The 26748-nt window shown below is 37.2% G+C and overlaps 1 protein-coding gene and 1 pseudogene across 4 annotated transcripts in view; both read left to right on the top strand.

The window, feature by feature from the left end:
• The window catches only part of UBN2 (ubinuclein 2), a 90981-nt gene that overhangs the window by 12783 nt on the left and 51450 nt on the right, over window positions 1-26748 (top strand). For 3 of the 4 annotated variants that reach the window (XM_086688937.1, XM_086688921.1, XM_086688915.1), the window contains exons 3-6: window positions 14957-15058; window positions 18746-18883; window positions 19798-19901; window positions 22175-22664. In XM_086688937.1, coding sequence (XP_086545063.1) covers window positions 14957-15058; window positions 18746-18883; window positions 19798-19901; window positions 22175-22664 — 834 coding nt within the window. The remainder of the gene's footprint in view (window positions 1-14956; window positions 15059-18745; window positions 18884-19797; window positions 19902-22174; window positions 22665-26748) is intronic. The other variant, XM_086688931.1, reaches the window with a different exon arrangement.
• Window positions 4813-4881, top strand: LOC112867092 (U7 small nuclear RNA; annotated as a pseudogene).

The raw sequence follows: 26748 nt of genomic DNA, 5'->3' as shown, positions 1-26748 counted from the left end.
AATAGGAAGACATGTATTCAGCCAAACATTTATTAGCATTTCTGAAGTCACATTATGACTTTAAAATTCACTTACTTTACCATATAGATTTTGAATGCCACATTTGATATTTAACTCTTTGTGATTTTGGACTCTCGGAGCCCTGATAGCTTCATATTTATTTTAAAAGAGAGGATAAGGGTAGATTTGATGGTAGGAAAGTAGTTTTCAGCAATCTTATAAATAAAGCAATTGAAAAATAAAATCAGTTGATCAAATGGAGTTAATATTGTTTTTAATAAAAAAGTATATTTATAAAGTCTTGATTTTCTTTTTGTATACAAGCTTTTTAAAATTGATTTTGCCCTGATATGTTTTAAAGAATGGCAACATCTTTTTTTCTAAATTTTATTTTAATTCCAGTATAGTTAACTTACAGTATTATATTAGTTTTAGGTGTACAATATAGTGATTCAACAGTTACATGTATTCCTCAGCGCTCATCGTGGTAAGTGTACTCTTTTTTTTTTTTTTTTAAGTTTATTTATTTTGAGAGAGAACGTGAGCAGGTGAGGGGCAGAGAGGGAGAATCCCAAGCAGGCTCTGCACGTGGTCTGTGGGCAGAGCCCAATGTGGGGCTTGATCCCATGACCCTGGGATCATGACTTGAGCCAAAACCAAGAGTCAAACGCCCAACTGACTGAGCCACCCAGGCACCCCATGATAAGTGTACTCTTAATCCCCTTCATCTATTTCACACATCCCCCTACCTATCTCCCCTTTGGTAACCATCTATTTGTTCTCTGTTGTTAAGAGGCTTGTTTGTTGGTTTGCCTCTTTTTTCCTTTGTTCATTTGTTTTGTTTCTTAAATTCGACATCTGAGTGAAATCATGTCTTTCTCTTACTTCCCTTAGCGTTATACTCTCTAGTTCCATCCATGTTGTCCCAGCTGGCAAGATTTCATTTTTTATGGATGAGTAATATTCCATTGTGTATATATATGTATCAGTGGACACTTAGGTTATTTCCATAACTTGGTTATTATAAATAATGCTACAAGAAGAGAATGGCAATATTTGGAATAACTGTATACTTTCCAATGAGGGACTTCTTCTCAGTAAATACTACTCAATTGAGTGAAAAGGAAATATGCTTTTACATTTAAAATAATTATGGATTGCTTAAAAAGTGTCCTCAAATATGAGACGGACACAAGTGGGTGTTAGAAAACATTTATGCACTCTTTCTGGGAGGTTTAAGAATTTTATCAGTGACTCATATTATTTGATAATCATCCACACTTTATGAGGGGTTACAGCTTCCTTGGGAACTTCCTTGGCTGTTTTTCCTCTGTTTTGGCCTTCTGTTAGGTCTGGTCCCTAAAGATCAACATGGTAGGGTTGGGTAAAGCAGTTTGGATAAATCTGCTGTACTACCACAAAATAAATTCTTTTTATGAAGCACAAGTACCAGAAATTTAGGTTCTATAGACCAACAATAGTATGGTACTACATATATAATAAAAACATAAAATAACAACCTTTTAAAACAAACTGAGGTTGGGAGATTCTTAAATATAGGGCAAGAAAGAATTCTTAAAAAATTTTTTTTTTATTTTTCATTTTTTAAAATTTACATCCAAATTAGTTGGCATCTGGTGCAACAATGATTTCAGGAGTAGATTCCTTAATGCCCCTTAACCCATTTAGCCCATCCCCCCTCCCACAACCCCTCCAGTAACTCTCAGTTTGTTCTCTATATCTATGAGTCTCTTCTGTTTTGTACTCCTCCCTGTTTTTATACTATTTTTGTTTCCCTTCCCTTATGTTCATCTGTTTTGTCTCTTAAAGTCCTCATATGAGTGAAATCATATGATTTTTGTCTTTCTCTGACTAATTTCACTTAGCATAATACCCTCCAGTTCCATCCACGTAGTTGCAAAGGGCATGATTTCATTCTTTTGATTGCCGAGTAATACTCCATTGTATATATAAACCACATCTTCTTTATCCATTCATCCATCGATGGACATTTGGGCTCTTTCTATACTTTGGCTATTGTGGATAGTGCTGCTATAAACATGGGGGTGCACGTGTCCCTTCGAAACAACACGCTTGTATCCCGTGGATAAATGCCTAGTAGTGCAATTGCTGGGTCGGAGGGTAGTTCTATTTTTAGTTTTTTGGGGAACTTCCATACTGTTTTCCAGAGTGGCTGCACCAGCTTGCATTCCCACCAACAATGCAAAAGAGATCCTCTTTCTCTGCATCCTCGCCAACATCTGTCGTTGCCTTAGTTGTTAATGTTAGCCATTCTGACAGGTGTGAGGTGGTGTCTCATTGGGGTTCTGATTTGTATTTCCCTGATGATGAGTGATGTTGAGCATTTTTTCATGTGTCGGTTGGCCATCTGGATGTCTTCCTTGGAGAAGTGTCTATTCATGTCTTTTGCCCATTTCTTCCCTGGATTATTTGTGTTTTGGATGTTGAGTTTGATAAGTTCTTTATAGATGTTGGATACTAACGCTTTATCTGATATGTCATTTGCAAATCTCTTCTGTCATTCTGTCGGTTGCCTTTTAGTTTTGCTGATTGTTTCCTTCACTGTGCAGAAGCTTTGTATTTTGATGAGATCCCAGTATTTCATTTTTGCTTTTGTTTCCCTTGCCTCCGGAGACATGTTGAGGGGCAAGGAAGAATTCTTAAATAATAGTTTTCTTTATTGGAGTTACCAATTGTAATCACTTGTCATGACATGCCTTTTCAGTTCCTTGACCTCTTTGAACTAAACAAATTCTCTTCAACTTCCTGAAACCATTAGGAACAATTGAGAATGAGCAGTTTAGGGTATTTGGAAGGAAGGCCCAATATCCTAAGTGCCGATTCAAGAAATCTGTGTACGTTATATCTGTGCTGTTAAGTCAGCTCTTGGGTGTCTTTCCACTGACTTACATTTCTACTCTTTTCTATTGGTGGGTTAAGGAAATCAGTGGAAGTGGAGAATGATAAGGTTGTGACTAGGCTGGGACAAATAGAGAAGCTTGGTGATCAGGAGTTACATTCTTCTCAGTTATAAGATTGCACCTGGGTGGCTCAGTTGGTTAAGTGTCTGGCTCTTGATTTCAGCTCAGTTTCTCACAGCTCAGTGATCTCAGTTTGTAAGTTTGAGCCCCACGTCAGATTCTGCTGGCGGTACAAACTTGCTTGGGATTCTCTCTTTCTGTCTCTCTCGCTCTCGCTCTCTCTTTCCCTCTCCCCCACCCCATTTTCCTCCCCCTCCCTCCCTCTCTGCCCCTCACTCAGTGGTGTATTCTCTCTCCCCTTCTCTCTCAAAATAAATAAATAAATAAATAAATAAATAAACATTAAAAAAAGACTGCAGTCTTAGCATTCACTGTCATGCTTTCTCTGTCTTCCATAGGTGATCAATGAATGTTGCTTATTAGTTAGGTTTCTTATTACCTGGAGTTAATTGGCAGGGAGGTGACCGGGGTGGGATCCTGTACTAAGAACATTTTGTTTGTTTGTTTTCCAGCTTAGTGTTATAGTGTGATCAGACAGCATTGGCTTGAAATACTGATTATCAGGTTAAACAGGTACTAATGATTCAGTAAGTCATTTTCTTCTGAGTCATAGTAAACTAGTGATCTAGGGGAATAGATTCAAAGGGGATTCTTCATTTTAGATGTAGCAAAACTCAAGATTATTTTTTTTTAATTTCAAAAATAAGTTTTGTATTTTTATAGGATGCATTTATTGTGTAAACTGTGTAACATTAACAACGGCTAAGGTCTGGAAAATTTATCAAATAAGACTTTGATTCTGCTGCAGGGAGGATCCTTTCTAAGGCTGCTGGAAAAGAGACCAGTTCAAAACAGGCCTATTCAGGAAGACCCTATAATATAATCCTTTGCCAATGTATCTTGATTTCCTTAGAATTAGGTGAAATTCTAATATTTGTGAATTGTCTAGTATTTGGTTCCAGTTTATACCATTTGTGTATCACTGGACTTGAGCGTAACTGGGGAGCCAGAGAACTAGAGGGTGGAGAATGGAAAAGAGGAGGTGAGGCAGAGGGCAAGCCAAGAGAGAATTGTTTCCAGGAAGACTAGGAGATGAGGAAAAGGGAATTGAGGCCAGAAAACTGTACTCTGGTGGCCTCTGTGATGAAGGAGGGAGCTGGGATGTGCCTGACTGTAAATGCTTTGGCAGAAGGCCATTGATAGGTAGAGGAGAGACTATTAAAATCCTGGCTATCGGGGAGGGATTTGAGAAAGAGCTACTTGGGCACAGCGGCGTCAAATACAGGTTGTCCAAAGCTCCTTCCCCGAAGTGGGACTAGGAAGCAGAACCATGTAAGGAGTGAAAACCCAAATGGTATTGAACATTTGGTGGGCCAGATGAAGAAATTCTTGAATAGGTAGTACATGCACTTGACAAAAACTCAAAAGATACGAAGGGAATATGATGTAAAGTAAATCTCCCTCCTACTCCTGACTCCTAGCTAACCAGTCCCCCCCGCCAAGAGATAATCACTGTTTGAGTTACTTGTTCTAGAGATGTGTTTATGTAAGCATTTACATATTTCAAAAGATTTTGTTCAGTGTAAAAGAATACATAAATACAGATAAAAAAGGGAAGAAAGTAAAAATCACTTAATCATCTATAATCCCACTACCATGCATAACCACTGTTAGTAGTTGGATGTGTAGCCCTTTCAGGGCTTTTAAAAATGCTTGTCTGCTTACAAATGTACTCTCTTGCACTTAAGAAAATTATTTTTAATCATCTAAGTAGCATATGAATACATTCCTGTTATTACAAACAAATTCACAGTGTTACAGCTCTTTGAGAATTCATCCAGCAGGTTTTCTAGTTCCTACCAAAGGGGGAAAAATTCAAACAATACATATTAAGTCAAAATCTTCCTTCACGACTGCCTCCAATTGTATCCCCTCTCCATTGTAGCAAACATGGTTATCTGCTTGTTGTGATTCTTTGAGCTTTTTACATATATTTTGTGTTTTTCATAAATGAGATCCTACTGTTTGTATGAGAATTAAAAAAGATCTTATTTTTTAAAAAAGCAAGAAAATAAGATCTTGTTATTTTAATGTCATCTCCACAATTACCAGTTTAGGCTGAACACTTCCTTTTTTAATTTTTTTTTTTTTAACATTTATTTATTTTTGAGACAGAGAGAGACAGAGCATGAATGGGGGAAGGTCAGAGAGAGGGAGACACAGAATCTGAAACAGGCTCCAGGCTCTGAGCGGTCAGCACAGAGCCCGACGCGGGGCTCGAGCTCACGGACCGCGAGATCATGACCTGAGCCGAAGTCGGCCGCTTAACCGACTGAGCCACCCAGGCGCTCCTAGGCTGAACACTTTCAAATGCTTAGTGAATACTGTCTTTTCTATGACTAGCCTGAACTATACATAGCATTTGGTAAACTACTTTTATTGCCTTCCGTACTATTAAATATTCCTCTACCACATGGTTTTAAAATGGCTGTTAGTGGGGCATCTGGATGACTCAGTCAGTTAAGTGTCCAACTTCGGCCCAGGTCACTATCTTATAGTTTGTGGGTTTGAGCCCCGTGTCGGGCTCTGTGCTGACAGCTCAGAGCCTGGAACCTGCTTCAGATTCTGTGTCTTCCTGTCTCTCTGCCCCTCCCCTGCTCCTGCTCTCTCTCTCTCAAAAATAAATAAACATTAAAAAAAATTTTTAGATGACCATTAGCGTTGAATGGATGTGTCACAGTATATGTAATTTATACCTTTATTATTGTTATGATGCTATGATTGATAGGATGCTTGGTGAAGAACTTATACCTGTACATCCTTTGTACAAGTTATAGCAGTTATGTCTTCCTGTGGTAACTCCTGATCAGCTTGATTAGACTAAAATGTTCCTAGATCTTTCTAGTTATGCAGAAGTTATTTGTGCTAGTTATGCAGAAGTTATGTGTAATCATGCCCATTCCAAGAGAACCTATTTGTTTTTTTAGTTTTTCCCTAGGTAAATCTTAGAGGCAGTTAGCTGTCCCTAGATAAAAAATGTTAGGAGAGTAGAAAAAGATCATTTTGATTTTAAGTAGAAAGCATGAAGGAGGAAGGGTTTAAAACTTATTATCTGGGGGGCGCCTGGGTGGCGCAGTCGGTTAAGCGTCCGACTTCAGCCAGGTCACGATCTCGCGGTCCGTGAGTTCGAGCCCCGCATCGGGCTCTGGGCTGATGGCTCAGAGCCTGGAGCCTGTTTCCGATTCTGTGTCTCCCTCTCTCTCTGCCCCTCCCCCGTTCATGCTCTGTCTCTCTCTGTCCCAAAAATAAATAAACGTTGACAAAAAAAAAAAAACTTATTATCTGGGAAGGGTGGGGAAATTCAGAGAGGAGTAAGAGATTATTCCCAATAAGGAGAAGGCAGAAGAAAGATAAACTTCAGTGTGTTTAGGAGGAGAGTGGATAGATAGGTTGAATGAATCAGAGTGTTCAAGTTGGAAAATTGTAAGAAAAAGTTGGAAAGGTAGTTTAAATGCCTTTAATGCCTTATTAAGGGTTTTGGATTTATTTTATAATAGGATGCTTATGAAGCATTTTTAACAGAGAAATGATACAAAATGGTATTTTAGAAGTATTAATTGGATGGTATAATGCAGGATAAACTAAGATAAATGAGGGAAGAGAGGCTAATTAAGGCATTCACTACATTTAAGTGAAAAATAGTGGCCGAGATTATAGCAATGGCAGGTGGAATAGAAAGGAAATTGCAGATGTGAAAAACCACATGAACAAAGGTTTGTGGGGAGAGAGTTGAAGTAGAAAGAATAATGAGGAGTTCTAAAAATCAGCACTTCTGAAAGGTAAGTACCTACAATTCATTCATTTAAATTGTTCTCCCCAGAACCCAGAAAGTTTCCTCTTACCTCTCCATAGATAATCCTCTCCCTTCATTCCTGGTCCCTGGTATTCTCAGACCTACTTCATGTCAGTATAAGTTTTTTATTTGTTTTTATTTTGTGGCTTCTAGAGTTTCTGTGGGTTTCTGGGAATCTTAAAGTCTTTTGTGTCTGGCCCCTCTGACTTAGCATGATGCTTTTGAAATTCATCCATGGGTTGCATGTTGTCAGCGGTTCCTTCCCTTGTGTTGCTGCATAGTAAGCCATAGTTCTTGGCTGCTATGAATAAAGATGTTCTGAACGTTAGCATATAGCTTTTTGGGTGAACATACGTTTCCATTTTTCTTGAGTAAATAATAAGAGTGGGATTGTTAGGTGATATGTGAAGTGTACGTTTAACTTTATAAGAAACTGTCAACTATTTTTCAGAATGGGTCTTCATTTTGCACCAGCCATGTAGGAGAGTTTTAGTAGCTCCACATCCTTGTTAACATTTGGTATCATGAGTCTTTTTAATTTTAGCTAACTGAAGTTTTAAGGCAGAAAAATAGAATGAATAAAATGGGAATGTTCAAGTGGAAGGAGCTAATTTGGAGGTGGCTGACAGTGGGGACACTGGTTTCAGTTTCTGGTATTGAGTTTTAAGGGGTCTCCAAGTAGGAAAATGACCCCAGAGATTCTATAACTTCTCTTATAGAACTTTTAATGGAATGGCACTTTGGAGCCAGATAGTCATGAGTTTGAAGATTAGCTCAATTACTTTCTGTGTGATCTTAGCCAAGTTATTTGCCCTTTCCAAGCTTTAGCTTTTCCCATTTGTCAAATGTGAAATAATAGATGGTTACACTTAGAAGAGGCGCTGATGCAAAGTTAGCACTCAGCGGGTGGTAGCTATCATCATCTTGGTCGTTGTCATCATCATGTTTGCTGCTTAAATATATATTTTATGCCCCCAGTAACTTAGGAGTTTCTTGCACATCTCTGCATTTCTTCCCTTCCTAACCCATCTCCCTTTGCTCATCTTTGCTCATCCCTCACCACAACAGGAGTGATTTTGTTCAGCACTAATCTTGTCTAGTCACTTCCTGTTCTGATCCTTCCACTCATGTTGTCCGGGCATAAACATCTACGGAAAGCCTTGATTAAGACCGCTGTTAGAAAAGTCTGGTACCACCTATATTTTCCTTTCTACTGTGTATCATTACTGTAATTTGTGTAATCTTTCTCCTGTCTACAATACTATAAAATCCATGAAGGCTGACACTTGGAAGGTACTCAGTTAATTTTTGAGTAGATTATCTTGTTTTAAGATTGTTCAGGACAGGATTTTTACTACTTAATTTAAATTCTTTCTGAGGGTACCTGAGTGGTTCAGTTGGTTAAGCATCTGACTGTGGATTTTGGCTCAGGCAATGATCTCCCGGTTAATGAATTTGAGCCCTGGTTCTTGGATTTGAGCCCTGCATCGGGCTCTGCACCGCTGGTAACAGTATACTATGTAATTTTTTACAATTAAAAATTTTTTTTAAATTCTTTCTGACATTTACCATATTACTTTCTTTTTTAAAAAAAATATTTATTTATTTTAAGTAGTCTGTACAACCAGCATGCGGCTCAAACTCATGACCTCAAGATCAAGAGCTGTATACCCTTCCTATGGAGCTGCCAGGCACTCCAGCGTGTTACTTTCTATGGCATAAGTTCTTAACAGATATTCTTGAATCTAAGTAGTGGTTTGAAATGAGCTTACATAGAATTATCAGGTCAAATAAGGTAAAGAGTTTTAAAAATTATTTTACTGTATTTCCATTATGACATAAATACTTTATAGAAAGTTTGGAAAATAAAGAAACAAAAAGAAGAAACACAAGAGGATGGCAGAATTCTTGGCAGATGCTTTTAGATTGCTTTCCAGAAGAGTTTCATGGTATACTGTTACCAGCAGTGCTTGAGTGGTCCTGTTTCTTCTCCATTTTGCCAGTTTATAATTTGATAGATGAAATTAGTATCTTTAATTCCATTTATTTGATTTATTAATTACTCTCTGTTGAGTTGTAATGCCGCCTTTCTCATGTTAAATTCTTACCTACTAGGATAGGTTTCTGAACATTGTTGTTGATTTATGTTTATTCTTACATTCCTGGTATGTTGATTTTAACTCCCATAACTTTATTTGTAACTTAATTTTTAAATTTTAATTCCAGTATAGTTAACATATGGTGTTATATCAGTTTCTGGAGTACAATACAGTGATTCAACAATTCTATATATTACTCAGTGCTCATCAAGATAAGTGGACTCTTAATCCCCTTCACCTATTTCACCCATCCCCCCACCCTCCTTCCCTCTGGTAACTATCAGTTTGTTCTGTAAAGTTAAGAGTCTGTTTTTTGGTTTGTCTCTTTTTTTCTCTTTGTTCATTTGTCTTGTTTCTTAAATTCCACATATGAGTGAAATCATAGGGTATTTGTTTTTCTCTGACTTATTTTACTTAGCATTATACTCTCTAGATTCATCCACGTGGTTGAAAATGGCAAGATTTCATTCTTTTTTATGGGTGAATAATATCCCAGCATATGTATGTACACACACACACACACACACACACACACACACACACTCTACATCTTCATTATCCATTCATCTGTCAATGGACACTTGGACTGCTTCCATAATTTGGCTATTGTAAATAATGCTGCAGTAGGCATAGGGGTGCATAAATCTTTTTGAATTAATGTTTTCATGTTCTTTAGGTAAATACCCAGTAGTGGAATTGCTGGGTCATATGGTAATTCTACTTTTAATTTTTTGAGTAGCCCCCATACTCTTTTCCACAGTGGCTGTACCAGTTTGCATTCCCACCAATAGTGCACAAGGGTTCTTTTCTCTCCACACCCTCGCCAACACTTGTTGTTTCTTGTGTTTTTGATTTTAGCCATCCTGACAGGTGTGAGGTGATATCTCATTGTGGTTTTGATATGCATTTCCCGGACGATGAGTGATGTTGAGCATCTTTTCACACGTCTGTTGGCCATCTTGATGTTTTCTTTGGAGAAGTGTCTGTTCGTGTCATCTGCCTATTTTTTAATTGGATTATTTGTTTTATTTATTTATTTGTTTATTTATTTATTTATGGTGTTGAGTTGTATAATTTCATTTGCAAATATCTTCTCCCATTCAGTAGGTTGTTTTTTGTTTTGTTTTGTTGATTGTTTCCTTGGCTATGCAGAAGCTTTTAATTTTGATGTAGTCCCAGTATTTTATCTTTGCTTTTGTTGCCCTTGTCTCAGAAGACATATCTAGAAAAATGCTACTATGGACAATGTCAGAGACCTACTGCCTGTGCTGTCTTCTAGGATTTTAAGATTTCAGCTCTCACATTTAGGTCTGTGATCCATTTAGAGTTTATTTTTGTGTATGGTGTAAGAAAGTGGTCTGGCTTTATTCTTTTGCATATTGCTGTCCAGTTTTCCCAGTATCATTTGTTGAAGAGACTTTTTCCCACTGCATATTCTTGCCTCCTTTGTTGAAGATTATTGGTCACATAATTGTGAGATTTTTTCCTGGGCTTTGTATCCTGTTCCAGTGATCTATGTGTCTGTTTTTGTGCCAGTACCATACTGTTTTGATCAGTACAGCTTTGTAGTATAACTTGAAATCTGGGATTGTGATACCTCCAGCTTTGTTTTTCTTTCTCAAGATTGCTTTGGCCATTCAGAGTCTTTTGTGGTTCCATGCAAATTTTAGGATTGTTTACTGTAGTTCTGTGAAACATATTTTTGGTATTTTGAAAGGAATTGTATTAAATCTGTAGATTGCTTTGGGTAGTATGGACATTTTAACAATATTTGTTCTTCTAGTCCATGAGCAAGGCATATCTTTTCATTTGTGTCATCTTCAGTGTCTTTCATCAGTGTTTTATAGTTTCCAGAGTATGGGTCTTTTACCTCCTTGGTTAAGTTTATTCTTTGGTATTTTATTATTTTTGATGCAATTGTAAATGAGATTGTTTTCTTAATTTCTCTTTATGCTGCTTCATTATTAGTGTATAGAAATGCAGTATATTTCTATAAGTTGATTTTGTATCCTGAGACCTTACTAAATTAGTTTATTAGGTCTAGTCGTTTTTTGGTGGAGTCTTTGGGGTTTTCTATATGTGGTGTCATACCATCTACAGACAGTGAAAGTTTTACTTCTTACTGATTTGGATGCTTTTTATTCCTTTTTCTTCTCTGATTGCTGTGGCTAGGACTTCCAGTACTATGTTGAGTAAAAGTGGTGAGCGTGAACTTCCTTGTCTTGTTCCTGACCTTAGGGTAAAGGTCTCCATATTTTCCCACTGAATATGATGTTAACTGTAGGTTTATCATATATGGCCTTTATTATGTTGTTAACTCTCATAACTTAAATATATTTAATATGTAACAGGGTTAATATTCTTCATTTGTTTTTATATTTTTTATATAGTATAAAATATAGTATATTTTTATATTAGTTTTCATGTATCTGTGCATTTTTATATTCTCTTTAGAGTTCTCTCTGGTTTTTGGGTGAAATAGTCCCTCATGCTTAATTGCATGTATGTAACTATCCTAGAAATACCTCCTTCTGTTTGTCTTTTTTTTTTTTTTTTTAACTTCTGCTTCTAACTGTCGTTCTATAAACTAGTTGTAAGGGTCCCAGTTTGCAGACCTGGCAAATGGAAAAAAATAAGAACCATTTATTACATGTGTCGTATATAAGCACACACATGCTGTGTATATATGTGTGTGTGTGTGTGTGTGTGTGTATGTGTATATATATATATATATATATATGTTTTGTATGTATATGTTTAATGTTGTCAACTAGTATTTCCTTTTATTTTCTTTTTTTAAAAAAAATTTAAATGTTTTTATTTATTTTTGAGAGAGAGAGAGCCAGCAGGGAAGGGGCAGAGTGAGAGGGAGACACAGAATCCGAAGCAGGCTCCAGGCTCTGAGGTGTCAGCACAAAACCTGATGCGGGGCTTGAACCCACAAACTGTGAGATCATGACCTGAGCCGCAGTTGGACGCTGAACTGAGCCACCCAGGCGCCCCTGCGAACTAGTATTTCTTGAGAAGGATTTTTGTTGTTCTGAGATTATGCCCTATAATGGCTTTATTTGGGGGTCGGCGGGGGGAGAAGGGTTGCCACCTTGTGTTGGTCTCCAAAATTGTTTTTAAAAGTTACCTAATTGTAAAAATCTAAAAATACGGGAACTGCTACTTTATCTCACACTGTAATGACTTTCTTGGCGGTAGTGGTATAGTAACAGGGCTGTTTTGGTCACCGAAAAGCATACAATGAAGTTACAGCTTATGGGGGTTAGGTTTTTTAACATCTGGGTGTAATAAAAATATAACATTGAATCAGGATTACTTTTACAAATTACTTAGAAAAGGATGTCACCACGATGGTGACTTCTCAGCAAGTCCAGCATAACCATTTTTTCCCTGAATCACTGGAATAGATTATTTCTTTGCGTGGAAATAAGCTAGAGCAGTTTGCTTTTGTTTAAGGGCAGTGTTGCACAAAACTTATCCATCTTTCACTGTTAGAATCACACTTTCCATGGGGCGCCTGGGTGGCGCAGTCGGTTAAGCGTCCGACCTCAGCCAGGTCACGATCTCGCGGTCCGGGAGTTCGAGCCCCGCGTCGGGCTCTGGGCTGATGGCTCAGAGCCTGGAGCCTGTTTCCGATTCTGTGTCTCCCTCTCTCTCTGCCCCTCCCCCGTTCATGCTCTGTCTCTCTCTGTCCCAAAAATAAATAAACGTTGAAAAAAAAAAAAATTTAAAAAAGAATCACACTTTCCATTGAGAGCTATTCACTGAGAATTGAAACCGAATAAGAGATTTACATCTTGCATCCCATGCTTTCTGCTGGACTTACTCTGGCTCAGTGGTAGCATGTTAGGCAGAATCCTTACCACTTAGTGTTTTCTCTCCTCTTTCTGAGCATCTTCTCACTCATGACCCACTTCAGTAAAAAAATCAGGGTTCATGGAGGTGTTAGGATGATACTTAGAGTAGTTAAATTTGAGTGAGTATGGTTGAATATCTAAAATGAGTTTTGGAGACTAAACTAAACACTTGTTTCAGCAGTGCCACAATAGTATTAGGTTTCCTGTCCACTTAAACTCCTTAAAACAAGCTTATCTATACCATTTACCGTACATGTACCATTTATACCTTACGTAGAATGTTTTCTTTATAACTGTAATCAACCAGTTAAAACCTCCTGAAAGTATGACATGAATAATGGAATGTATACTAACTGGTTCTTTTTATTTTGTTGTTGTTTTACTTTAAAAAAACATTTTTTTTCTTTTAAGAAAAAAATTTTTTTTGTTTTTGTTTTCTTTTGTTTGTTTGTTTGTTTATTTAAGTAATCTCTATACCTAACGTAGGGCTCGAACTCACAATCCAGAGATCAAGAGTCATAAGCTCTGGGCTCCTGGGTGCCTCAGCTGGTTGAGCAACCGACTTGGGCTCAGGTCATGATCTCGAGGTTCTTGAGTTAAAGCCCACATCAGGCTCACTGTTGTCAGGACAGAGCTAGCTTCAGATCTTCTGTCCCTTACTCTCTCAAATAAAACAACAACAAAAAAACCCAAACAAACAAGAGTCATTCACTCTGCTGACTGAGCCAGCCAGGTGTCCCTAAAATACTTTTTATTTGAAGAGATTGTAGACTCACATGAAGTTGCACACACAATACAGAGAGGTCCCTTGTACCAATCACCCAGTTTCTCCCAGTGGTAATATCTTACATAACTAGAGTTATCAAGACTAGAAGATTGACATTGGCACGCTACAATTAACGAGCCTTCAGTCCTTATTCACACTCACCGGTTTTTGCATGCACTCGTGTTTCATTTTCTTGTATGTCCGATGTGTATAATCCTGTGGTGTTTAAATTTTTTTTTTTTCAACGTTTATTTATTTTTGGGACAGAGAGAGACCGAGCATGAACGGGGGAGGGGCAGAGAGAGAGGGAGACACAGAATCAGAAACAGGCTCCAGGCTCTGAGCCATCAGCCCAGAGCCCGACGCAGGGCTCGAACTCACGGACCGTGAGATCGTGACCTGGCTGAAGTCGGGCGCTTAACCGACTGCGCCAGCAGGCGCCCCTTTTTTTTTTTTTTTAATTTTTTTTTTTTTCAACGTTTATTTATTTTTGGGACAGAGAGAGACAGAGCATGAACGGGGGAGGGGCAGAGAGAGAGGGAGACACAGAATCAGAAACAGGCTCCAGGCTCTGAGCCAATTCCTGTGGTGTTTAAAAAAATAATTTTAAGAATAGTTTGGATTTACAGAAAAGTTGCAGAGATAATAGAGGCTTCCCATATAGTTCTCACCCACTCTCTCCTATGACATATTATGAATGATGATATCTATACAGTAGATTTGTTACAGCTAACAAACCTACTTTGGTATATTACTATTAATTAAACTCCACATTTTATTCAGATTTTACTAGTTTTCCCCTAGTGCCCTTTTTTAGTTCCTGGATCCCATGCAGGATACTACATCACATTTAGTCATTACATCTCTTTAGACTCATCTAAATTCTGACAGTTTTTCAGATTTTCCCTTGTTTTTAATTATCTTCATAGTTTGAGGAATCCTGGTTAGTTATTTGTAGAATATCCCTTAATGGGACATGGTTTAGTTTGTTTGTTGTTTTTCTCATGATGAACCTATAGCTCGGATTATAGGCTTTTGAGAGAAGACCACAAAGGTGCCATTTTTATCATATCGTATCAAGAGTACATGCTATCAACATGACTTACCGTGTTGATGTTGAACTTGATCACCTGGCTGAGGTCATGTTGGCCAGGTTTTCACTATAATTAGTCTCCTCACTTTCATACTCTATTCTTTGGGAGCAAGTCCCTCAGCACAACTTATATTCAAAGGGTGGGGGGATTTCAATTCAACTTCTTGGAGGGGGGATTATCTACAGAAATTATTTAGAGTTCTTCTGATAGGTACTTTTAAAGTTTACGGAAACCGCATGAGTACTGATATCAGTCTAACGTATCTGTTCTTTGCAGGGTGGGAAACCCCGTAAACACCGGAAGGATCGGCTACAAGATTTAATTGATATAGGCTTTGGCTATGATGAGACAGACCCATTTATTGATAACTCAGAGGCTGTGAGTAATGTATCTTTAATATAGCAGCAATTCTTTGTTTGGGATAGAAGTCAAGGATAAAGTTACTAAAATAGTTCAGTATTTGTTTTTACTAACTAATCCCCTATTGACGTCCATCTAAATTGTTTCTACTTTTTTATGTGCTTACGAACAGCTGAGCATCTGTGTACGTTTATCTTTGTGTACTTGAATAACTATGTAAGATAATTAGAGAGTGCAAATGTATGTACAGGATAAATTTCTAGCAGTGGGGTTTATTCATTAAGGGTATTTACATCTTGAATTTGTATTGATATTCCCAGACTTGGGTAGGTGTAATTTCAAATGGCTTCCAGATAAGACCCATATGAATTTGAAGATTGGAGCTGCTGGGTTGAAGTTAATCTGGCAGACATCTTTAAAATGTGCTTCATTTTTTCATTACTGCCAAGCCTTAGTACAGTGGTGGTGATTGAATGCCAGCCTTTATCAAACCCTATCTGTTTTGTTCCAAGCCCTACAGCTTTTTCCCTGGAATCTTCTTTCTTTTATAAAATGAAGAGGACTTTAGGAGAGCATTTAAGGACTATAACAATCCATTGATCACATAGCAAACAAATGCAGGCATATTGTGTTTGGGGGTAGGTAAGGTGTATGTTCTTACATTCTTCTCAGTGCACTGGAGAAATCTAAACAAACCCTGGACTTATGGCATCCTCTGCATTGTTCAGTGATTACTTAGAATACACAGAAAGGGACACCAAGGTAAACATTGTAGTACTACCCACAAATTAGTATTTCTTTTTCCTGTTACTACAGTGCTTGGTTGTATAGATGATGATAAGGCATATAGTGGTAGGAGAATCATAGAACTTCCAGCAGGAGGCATACTGGATACCCTGAGTTGTTTCAGTGTTCTGACATAAACTGGTTTACCATACCAGGCAGCCTGTTCTATAGGAGTAAAATTTGGCAATGCCCTTTGGAGTAGAGAAGCCTTCTTATTACCAGAAAGGTTGACAAACCTTTTTGTAGATTAGGGCATGGGATGTTTTTAAAAGTCTTGACCTTGATTTGAAATACAAGTCAAAATTCCTAGATTCTAGACTCAACTCGGTTTCTAAAGATTTCTAGACAAATCTTTTAGCATTGCTCAGTTTTCTCTGCTACAGTCAGAATATTTGAATATGGTGTTTTTCATACTGACTTTTGCAACCCATAACTGGATTACATATCACTTTAGAGAGTGTGGCCAGCATTTTTAACAAAAGTGAAGTAGAATAGAATAGGAGCTATCATAGTAAATCATAGTAGATTATGTGAGTTTTTTTTATGTGTGTGTGTACACACTGGGATTTGATGTGTAACATATTTCCCACTTGGGTTGTGGTGAAAAAAAATTGAAAAGTACTGCCTTAATAAATAAGGGTAAGTTTTGTATGTAAAAGTTGTTGAACAAAAATTATTTTATTAGTTGCTGACATTTAGAGGACAAGGTAGGTTCCTGTTTAGTAAGAGGAAATTGAACTAGATTACAGGTTGTTTATTGACTCGCAAAATAATTTTGTATTGTTATTCTTACAGATTATTGGGTTCTTATGAGATAATTCAGACATAAGACAATTATTATCCAACCAAATGATTTTCTGTTCTTTTCATTGATTGTAAGCTTTCACTGTTTGTAATTATTTGATAGTGAAAATAATCTGGTTCTAATTAATTTTCAGAATCATGTACCACTTATAAATACCTGAAAATAAATGCTTTTAAAGATTATTTTTAGTCTCACTTATGCTGCCACGTTTTGTGAAGACTGAAAGAAAATGTTTTTCTTTATTTACTAATAAATAATAATACCAGGCATGAATAACACTTTAGTTTGTCTCTTGTAAATTTCACTAGAACGTTGTGAAGTAAGTGATGTTGTCACTGTTAGACAACTCCAAGATATCCATGTTAAGTGATTTCCTCTGGGTCACAATTGCTAATCATTGGCAAAGGATCTAAATCCAGGCCTTCTGATTCTCAAGTTCAGCGTTCCATTGCCTCTTAACACATTCTACTTGGATGGCTAAATTAAATATGCATAAAGAGCTTGTTCTCCTGGAGAGTGTTCTGATAGGGAGAGCTTAGGAAACACTGCAGCAGACCGATGTTGAACACACCCATGTTGCTATGTAACGTGGTGATGAATGTGTTTCCCACTGCATGATGTAGTGGATGGTTTGGGATACAGCCAGAGCCTCTACCATAAGCTTATAAAATTACTCTGGGGGTTCTTATCCTCTCTAAATTTGGTTTTCACTTATAAAACGCCTTTTTTGCCTCACAAAGGTATCAGGAGGGCCAAGTGAAATAATTTATATGAAGAAGCATTGTAAATTATAAAGCAGTGTAAGCAAAAAGTAATGTTTGTCACGGTTACACATTTCCAAAATAATTACTACAAAGTCTTTTCACTTCTAATTCTTTCTCTTCACTCCTTTGCTTACAGATAGTACCGGACCCTTTCTGAAGGTCTTACCCGTAGATCTTTATAGTAGCCCGTCAACTGAAGCAACAGGAAAGGGATTCATTCCTTTTTTTGACTCAGTATGATTAAACTGGAAATTCTTTTTCTATTTACCATTTAATTTAAAAGGATACAGGTTAAAAGCAAAAACTTTTGCATGTAGCCTTAATGTTCTTACAGTAACTAGTACATTCCCTATATTCCTTGTCCAGTGCAAAGGATCTGCTTAAAATCTGCCTTTCTTAAAAATATAAAATATGAAGAACCTATAAAGTAGAGTTCTGGGGACCTTAAGTAGCAGGTATCTTGCTTCTATTAGATAAGTAACTCGCTCCATTTTTCTCAGCCACTATGGACTCCCATCATTTGGTTAAGATTGACCCTCATTTAATGTTTGCTTTTGTCCATTTTCATCAGGTGAGAAATGATAAACTTTAAAAATCCAAGCTTAGAGGACATCAGCTTAAGTGTTATTTTAGGTCAGACCTTCTATCTAATTTAGACAATTTGCATCTCTTGATCCAGGCAAAGTACCTGGCTCATTATAGTGTATGCTTACTGAACTGGGCAGTTATTTTTCTGTTGCGTTTTTAAACACATATGTTATTTTATGTTTTAAACTTTTAAACAATTTTCTTCATTTAAAAGCTTAGAGCTAAGACATAAGAAATAACTTTGTTATTTATAATCTTATGAATAAAATTATATACTGATATGGTAGGAAATGAAATTTATTCCTTTTCTGTATGTTTAGTCATCTATTTTAACTTGTTTCAATTTCTCATCAGAATCATTTGTCTTTGGGGCACCTGCCTGGCTCAGTCAGAGCATACGACTCTTGATCTCTGGGTGGCGAGTTCGAGCCCCACAATGGGCATAGAGATCACCTAAAAAATAAATAAAGGTTTGAAAAAAAAATTTGTCATTAAGAATAGTAGCAGTGATCCTTAAATTTTTCTCAGCAGATGATGGATATACTGAGGATTTGCTTCATTATTCCAGAATTTCCTTTCTTTATATATATATATATACTGAGTACTCTGGGCTCATTTTTATCCTAGATACTAACTTTTTCTAAATTTATTCCACAAACATCCTCATTGCAGTCAGTTTTGTAGTTAGGATTTATGGATTTCTTTGATGTATTTGTAGAATTAATAATGGGATATATCTGAAACATTTTATTTTAAATATAGTATGACGAATTAGTTCCTGCTTCTCTAACAACAAAATATGGAGGCTTTTACATCAACACTGGCACTCTGCAGTTTCGCCAAGCTTCAGATACTGAAGAAGAAGATATTACAGACAACCAAAAGCACAAGCCCCCCAAAGTGAGTTTATCCAACACTGCAATGGTAATGAGAGTGTTCAATAAATACGGTATACTTTTTGAATTTACTTGTGGATATGACAAAAAGTAAAATGCTAACCATTGTTTAATAAATCTGTAGTTATTTACCTGCTTTGAAGTAAAGCTATGTAGATAAAGGGAAAAATTGATATTTACATCATATGTAATTGTATTTTCTTTTAAGACTTCTCTCTCCATATGTGGTCTAATAATCTACTGTTTGGGGGATAAGGGTAAGTTTCTAGGATAGGTTAAGACTTGGTGTAGACATTAGCTTTCCTGAGACAGCTAATTCTATTTAAGATATATATGGTTTTAGGAAGTGAATAGTGTGTCCTTAGGTGTTTCTTGAAGCGTGATCCAAAGACTGACTTGTGCCAGAATCACCAAAATGTTTGTTAAAAACTAGGCAGTACTCAGAAACAAAAACAGGTAGTACTCATAGACCCCAAGAGTCTGCATTTTTATTTTTTTTATTTTTATTTTTTTTTAATTTTTTTTTCCAACGTTATTTATTTATTTATTTATTTATTTATTTATTTATTTATTTTTCAACGTTTTTTTATTTATTTTTGGGACAGAGAGAGACAGAGCATGAACGGGGGAGGGGCAGAGAGAGAGGGAGACACAGAATCGGAAACAGGCTCCAGGCTCCGAGCCATCAGCCCAGAGCCTGACGCGGGGTCGAACTCACGGACCGCGAGATCGTGACCTGGCTGAAGTCAGACGCTTAACCGACTGCGCCACCCAGGCGCCCCCGAGTCTGCATTTTTAACAAGCATTTCTAATGCACACTGAACTTTGAGAAAAAACACTGCCCTAGATGCTAGATCGCTAATCTAGCGAGTAAAGCATTGATCCTCCGTTAAGCGATACTTTCTTTATCATTTGCAGATTCCCAAAATAAAAGAAGATGATATTGAGATGAAGAAGCGGAAGAGGAAAGAGGAAGGGGAAAAGGAGAAGAAACCAAGGAAAAAAGTCCCCAAACAACTGGGGTATGTAAAATTAAACACCGCAAGGGAACTAGGGTCAGAGCATGACTAGCTGCCCTTTTGGAAAGATCTATTTAGCATTCATTAACCCAGCTTAGCTGGAACTAATTTAATACTATATTTAAAAGTGTCAATGACCATTAACTTACATTTTAATAATATTAATATGTATTAAGTATAAGTTTTTATTAAAAAATAAAAGGCTTTGTCATCTTAGAGACTCATGGTGTTTTAGATCAGATTTACAAATTAGTTAATTAAGTATTTTGGTCGTTAAAATTTTTTACCAACAAGAACCAGTTTGAAAATATGGTATAAACGTTGAGCAAGTTGTTTTCATCTTTTTGTCTTAAAAACTAAACTTATGGGGCGCCTGGGTGGCGCAGTCGGTTAAGCGTCCGACTTCAGCCAGGTCACGATCTCGCGGTCCGTGAGTTCGAGCCCCGCGTCGGGCTCTGGGCTGATGGCTCAGAACCTGGAGCCTGTTTCCGATTCTGTGTCTCCCTCTCTCTCTCTGCCCCTCCCCCGTTCATGCTCTGTCTCTCTCTGTCCCAAAAATAAATAAACGTTGAAAAAAAAAAAAAAAATTTAAAAAACTAAACTTATTAGATGCCTGGGGATTGAGGACTGGCAGTAGTCTATGTGTGAATGATTTATAGTTGTTTTAGTATTTAAAAAGTCATTTATTTAGCTCTTCTTTAACACCTGTGACTTTAGGTAATGATATCACCTCTAAATACCAAGTAGAATTTCTCGAAAGACTGAAGTCATAAGAATGAAATGTTTGTACCATACGTCCATAAAATTACCAGTTGGTCTTACTTTTCCATGGCCCTTTTTTGGAGAACCAAGGGACAGAAACTGTGACAGGCTGGATTTTCTTCCCTTCCTCACCAGGGGAGGTACATCTGAACTTTGGGCTATCAGTATTCAAAAGCTTGATGTAGGGAGGTATTTATGCTCTCCTAAGCATGAGATTTTAGTGAACCTTGAATCATTAATTAAGAAAAAACATATATATATTACTAATGCATGTTTTAAATTCTCATTATTTACAAGTAAATATCTTTAATGCCTTTTAATGAATTTGTTATTTTCTGAAATCTGTGGCTTATTCATGCAACACACACTTATTAAATACCTTTTATATACTAAGCATTGTTCTGGTTTCGGAGTATATAACAGTAGATAAAACACGGGCCTGCCCTCAAGACACAAGTGATAGTTTCGATTCTGTAGTGCACCTAGAAGCGTGTATGCCATAGAACGTAAAAAAGATTTCTAGAGAAAGTGTTAACTACACTGAGACACCTTTCCCCCATGGTTCCTATAGGGAGAAAGTTGTCCTAGAAAATCACACATATGTGATTGCCTCACATGGCTGTTCCTAGAATGGAAGGTGAAAATGATCAGAAGGTAGTTGCAGAATAGGGTCTAGAAAGATTTTATATTTCTTTGGCAGTTTGTAGCACAAACCACCTGGGGTACCAGTTTGAAGGTGTACTGTGTGAGCTTCTCTGGTTACTTATAAGGCAATTCTGTTTTCTCAAGTACATTTCTACATTTCTTTCTCTCTTTCTTTTTTCTTTTTTCTCTTTTCTCTTTTCTTTCTTCCTTCCCCCTTCCTTCCTTCCTTCCTTCCTTCCTTCCTTCCTTCCTTCCTTCCTTCTTTCTTTCTTCTTTCTCTCTCTCTCTCTCTCTCTCTCTCTCTCTCTCTCGTGCATGTGCACATACACACTTGCACACAAGCAGGGAAGGAGCATAGGGAGAGGGAGAGAGAGAATCTTAAGCTTGCTCCATGCCCAGCACAGAGCCTCACTCGGGGCTCGATCTCATGACTCTGAGATCATGACCTGAGCTGAAATCAAGAGTCAGATGCTCAACCGACTGAGCCACCCACACACCTCATAAGTGCATTTCTTTACTTGGTTAATTCTTTAGGTGACTACTTTATAGATGTGCTAAAGAATGTGAACATTCCAAAAAGAGTAGTTAGTTTGACTTCATAGACTTTAATAATCCTGAGTTACCTTCAGTTTTGTTTCTTTCTGTTGACTTTTGTCCTTTTGTTTTCTTCACTCTGGTGGCCATTTGCCTTTTGACCTTTCCCAAGTGAGTCCAGATGATGATGAAGGTGCTGTTGTAAAAGGATGATGTAAGAAGAAATTTGCTTTCCCACCCATGAAATGACCGTTTTGATTATCTGTGCCTCCTTATTTACACGGGCTTTAAAGTAAAATCCTACACAGCCTAACTGATCCCTTTTTTCTTCACAGAGTTGTGGCTCTAAATTCACACAAGTCTGAAAAAAAGAAGAAACGTTATAAAGATTCTCTTTCTCTAGCTGCCATGATACGAAAATTTCAGAAAGAGAAGGATGCATTGAAGAAGGAGCCTAACCCCAAAGTCCCAATGAACTTAACGACGTCCTCTCTGAATAAGACCCCCTCCACTGCCGTAGCATTGGGAAGTGATGTCTCGGACTTAAATCTGAACACTGCTGATCCGGACCTCCCCATTTTTGTTGGCACAAATGAACATGAACTATTTCGGGAAGCTGAAAATGCCCTAGAGATGCTAGATGATTTCGACTTTGACAGATTACTGGATGCTGCTTCTGATGGTAGCCCCCTCTCTGAGTCAGGGGGAGAGAATGGAAACACCACCCAGCCAACCTATGCCTCTCAGGTTATGCCCAAGGTGGTGCCTACACTCCCAGAGGGTCTGCCTGTCCTTCTTGAAAAACGCATCGAAGACCTCCGTGTAGTAAGTGTAATGATTCCCTTGTTTCTTATTTGCCGCACAAACATAACAATAAATGCTTTTTATAAGGCAAAAATATGAACCCACAATCCCAACACCCATATAAACAATTTTTAATTTTCTGTATTTCCTTTCAGGCATTGGCTATATTTATAAGCCTTTGATTTTAAGTGGAAGTAGGTGTAGCTATAGTTATAGCATGATATGGGTGATTGTTTTATTATTTCATTTCAACTTACAGTTTTCATAAATATAATTTTTATTGTAAAAGAAAATCATGTAAACACAACAGAGGAAAGGTAGGGGCAAATAGTAACACTGCAGGAGTGTACCTGAACGTGGTCCAGACTGTATTGACATCCGGTTTTTTTATAGTTGATTTTCCAACTAGTCCTTTGTAGCTAATCAGCACCCTTAGTAAGCATGCATTGTTCCCACTAGTACTTGAGAGCTGAGGTTTTAGCATGTCACATTAGATACCTCTCTAGATTGGCTTGGATTCATAATCTTTAACTAGCTGCAAATCCAGATAAATGTCATCACACTTACCCAGTTAATCTCAAGGAGATAGTATTTTGACTAAAAATAACACGCCAAATCTAGCTTAAAATGCCCTTCTTGATTACTTGAGGATTTGAACCCGTGCCATATTTGAACCCATGCCATATTTTAGTCCCCTTTTTTCCCTGACTAGAAAAGTAAAACACACAATACAAAACATATTTCAGGAACACCTGACTGGCTCAGTCAGAAAAGCATGCAACTCCTGATCTCGGAGTCTTGAGTTTGAGCCCCATGTTGGGTGTAGAGATTACTAAAAAAATAAATTAAAACCCCAAAACACCAAATATGTATTTCATACATATGGAAAGATTCCCCATAATCTGACATTCATTCACCCCCCAACAGAGGTAACCACTATTAACTATGTATTTTTTTGGATTTTAATCCATGCATTTGCAAATGTTATATTATTATGAAAAATAATTAATGGGATTGTAATGTATGGACTGTTCAAAACTTGCTTCTTTCTCCTAGGATTAGTGTAATCCAATTTAAGTCATGTTTTAAAATTTACTAATAATCTTTTTATTGTATTTATTTCTCTTAACTTCTCCTAAAATTTAAATATCTGATTAGGGGAGTAATTAGATTTATCTAATTTTTTTCAGTAACTGGCCCACAGATTTTATTTAGTAATTCTGTTATTTTTTCTGTTTCATTCTTTAGCATTTCTTCTAAACTTGTGACTTAATTGTAATTCCCTGTTAATTTAGTTACCCTTATTTTATTTTAATGAACTTCATTAGTCCAGGACTTAGAGAAGTGTGTTTTTTTTTTTAACTTTTTTAAAAATGTTTTTATTTACTTTTGAGACTGAGAGAGACAGAACATGAGCAGGGGAGGGGCAGAGAGAGAGGGAGACACAGAATCCAAAGCAGGCTCCAGGCTCTGAGCTGTCAGCACAGAGCCCAATGTGGGGTTCAAACTCATGGACTGCTAGATCATGACCTGAGCTGAAGTCTGACGCTTAACCCACTGAGCCACCCAGGCGCCCCTAGAGAAGTGTGTTAAAGTATCTCATTGCCAATATTTCTTTTTAAAAATCTTTTTAAAATGTTTATTTATTTTGAGAGAGAGAGCGTGACCAGGCGAGAGAGGCAGAAAATTTCACACTTAACCAACTAAGCCACCCAGGCGCCCTTATTGCTAGTGTTTCTTAGGTTATAGCTTGTGTTTACCATAGTTTTTGCTTTGTTTATTTCTATGCTGTGTTGTTTGACCCATAAAATTCTTGATGACTAGATCTTTTTTGTGATAATTATCATTTGGAGGTGACTTTTTGTGCTATTAATGCCTTTCATCTTGAATTTAGTTTTGTCTGATTTACTGTGGACTTTTTATTTTTACATAGTATAGCTTTTCTTATCATTTACCTTCAACCTCTTTGATTTTCTTTATTTTAGCTCTTTCTCTTATAAGGCAGCATAAAAATGGAAATTTGTTTATGGACCTCATTTGAGTCTTTTTCCTTTAACAAATGATTTTAACTTCTTCTAGTTGTTATAATTATGTAATTGATCTTTGTCATTTTCTTTTTTATTCTGTTTTATTACTTCCTCCTTTGTTTTCATTCTTTTGCTATTTTCTGTGCTTATTTTTTGAAAAGTATACAGTTTCTATAGTTTCGGCAATAAATGGGTTTTTTATTTAACCTTTTTAGCTACTCTGTGTAGGAAGTATGGGTCTCATTTCTTTTTTATGGTTCAGAAACTTGAGGTGGGTTATAGCTTGGTCAGGTCCACACAAGTAGTAAGTGGTAGAAATTTAACTACAATCCAAAGTATGGGCTTTTTGCTCTGCCATTTTGCCCATTCCTAAAATCTTTAGTTTCTTCTAAATTTGAAAAAGTGCTTAGTGATGCGATCCACATTTTTCAAGATGTAATTAATAATAATAGCTGCTGTTCATTTAGCAAAACTTGTACTCTGTCCTGAGCACGGACGGTACTGCCGGGTGTCCCAGAGCAGTTACCAGTCAGGAGGCAGCCCTGTGACTGCGCTCAGTGTGCTTCACCTACTGTGCAGTCTAGTCCTCCCACAGTCCAGTGACGTACGTAGTGTTCTTCCGTTTAATGGACGAGGAAACCAAGGTTCAAAAGGTTTAAATGCTTTGCTCAAGGCCACATAATTTTTAAGTGTCTGAGTCATGATTTGAAGGCAGAACCCTGGAGCTCTGTAGCAGGCACTGTGCCTCTGTGTTATATGCCGTTCATTCTCACTTAAGAAACAAAACTGATTAGTAATGAGTGTGTTATGATCTTGTAAAAGCATTGTCTTCCATACCAAAAATTATTCTCTCTGTGGTAGCCCTGCCAGGGTTAATATATCTGTTCCATTGGTAGGAAATTATCAATAAGAAGTTTGATTTCACTTACTGGTATCTGTGACTTCTATTTTTTCTTTGAAATATGAGATGGAGGGGTGCTTGGGTGGCTCAGTTGGTTAAACAGCCGACTCTCGAGTTTGGCTCAGGTCATGATCTCACGGTTCGTGAGTTCAAACCGCGTGTCTGGGCTTTGTACTGAGAGCACGGAGCCCACTTGGGATTCTCTCTCTCTCTCTGCTCTCTCTCTATCTCTTTCTGCCCCTCCCCCGCTCGTGCATGCTTTCTCTCTCTAAAAGTAAATAAATAAACTTAAAAAAAAAGAAATATGAGATGGTATTTTTTCTTTAGGAAGTGAGATTTCATCCTTGGCTTATATGCTTATGTCTGTATGATAAGGAGTTGCTTCTCATGACTCTTTTCTTACTTTGTAATATTCTTCCACTGTTCACCTTCTTGACTTTTTTTGATTCTCTTTCTTGACATTTAGTTTTCCTTACAGCATTCATGTATTTCTGCCTGCTGCATATACGCAGTTTTCATTCTTTCTAATAAGTACTAAGGCACATCTTAGAAATTTTCTTCTATTTATTACATGTAAAACTGTCAAATAACTTGATGGGTTGACATGATCAGCATATGGCTTGCTCAGATTATTAGATCAGATTTCTTGATTTCCATCTCATGGATCTCAACTACATCCTTTGTGATTTTCCCAGTAAATTTTGCTTATGGTAGAGTGTCTTGGTTTGTACCCTTGGTTTCTGGGCACCTGGTTAAGGTGACAATAATCATGAAAATATTATTCTTAAGCTCATGGCATTAATATTTGCTTCTCCCTTGATAATAATCTTGGCTAAATTTTTTTGTTATTAGTAATTAGGTAGAACCTAGACTGGCTGCAGTTAGCTGAGTATCTTTGTACGGCATGGTCATGTTGCACAATTGAAATCAGAGGGCTTGTGGTCTGAGTCCTGGATCCACCACTTATTAAGTAGTGTGATTTGGGAGGGAGAAGGAGGCGGGATTAAAAAAAAAAAAAAAGTAGTGTGATTGGGGGCATGCCATGTAACCCTCTGACAGATTTAGGTTCCTTGTTTGTATAATGGGGGCTGTCATACCAATGTCATTGGCTGTTATGAGGATTAAACATGATAATGTGTGTAAAATAGAGGATATCAGACAGATCTTCTGTAGACAG

The sequence above is a fragment of the Puma concolor genome, chromosome A2 (genome assembly GCF_028749965.1).
Source record: "Puma concolor isolate L17-30 chromosome A2, mPumCon1.1.hap2, whole genome shotgun sequence".
NCBI classification, from domain to species: domain Eukaryota; kingdom Metazoa; phylum Chordata; class Mammalia; order Carnivora; family Felidae; genus Puma; species Puma concolor.
This window is presented reverse-complemented; position numbering and strand designations above follow the sequence as displayed.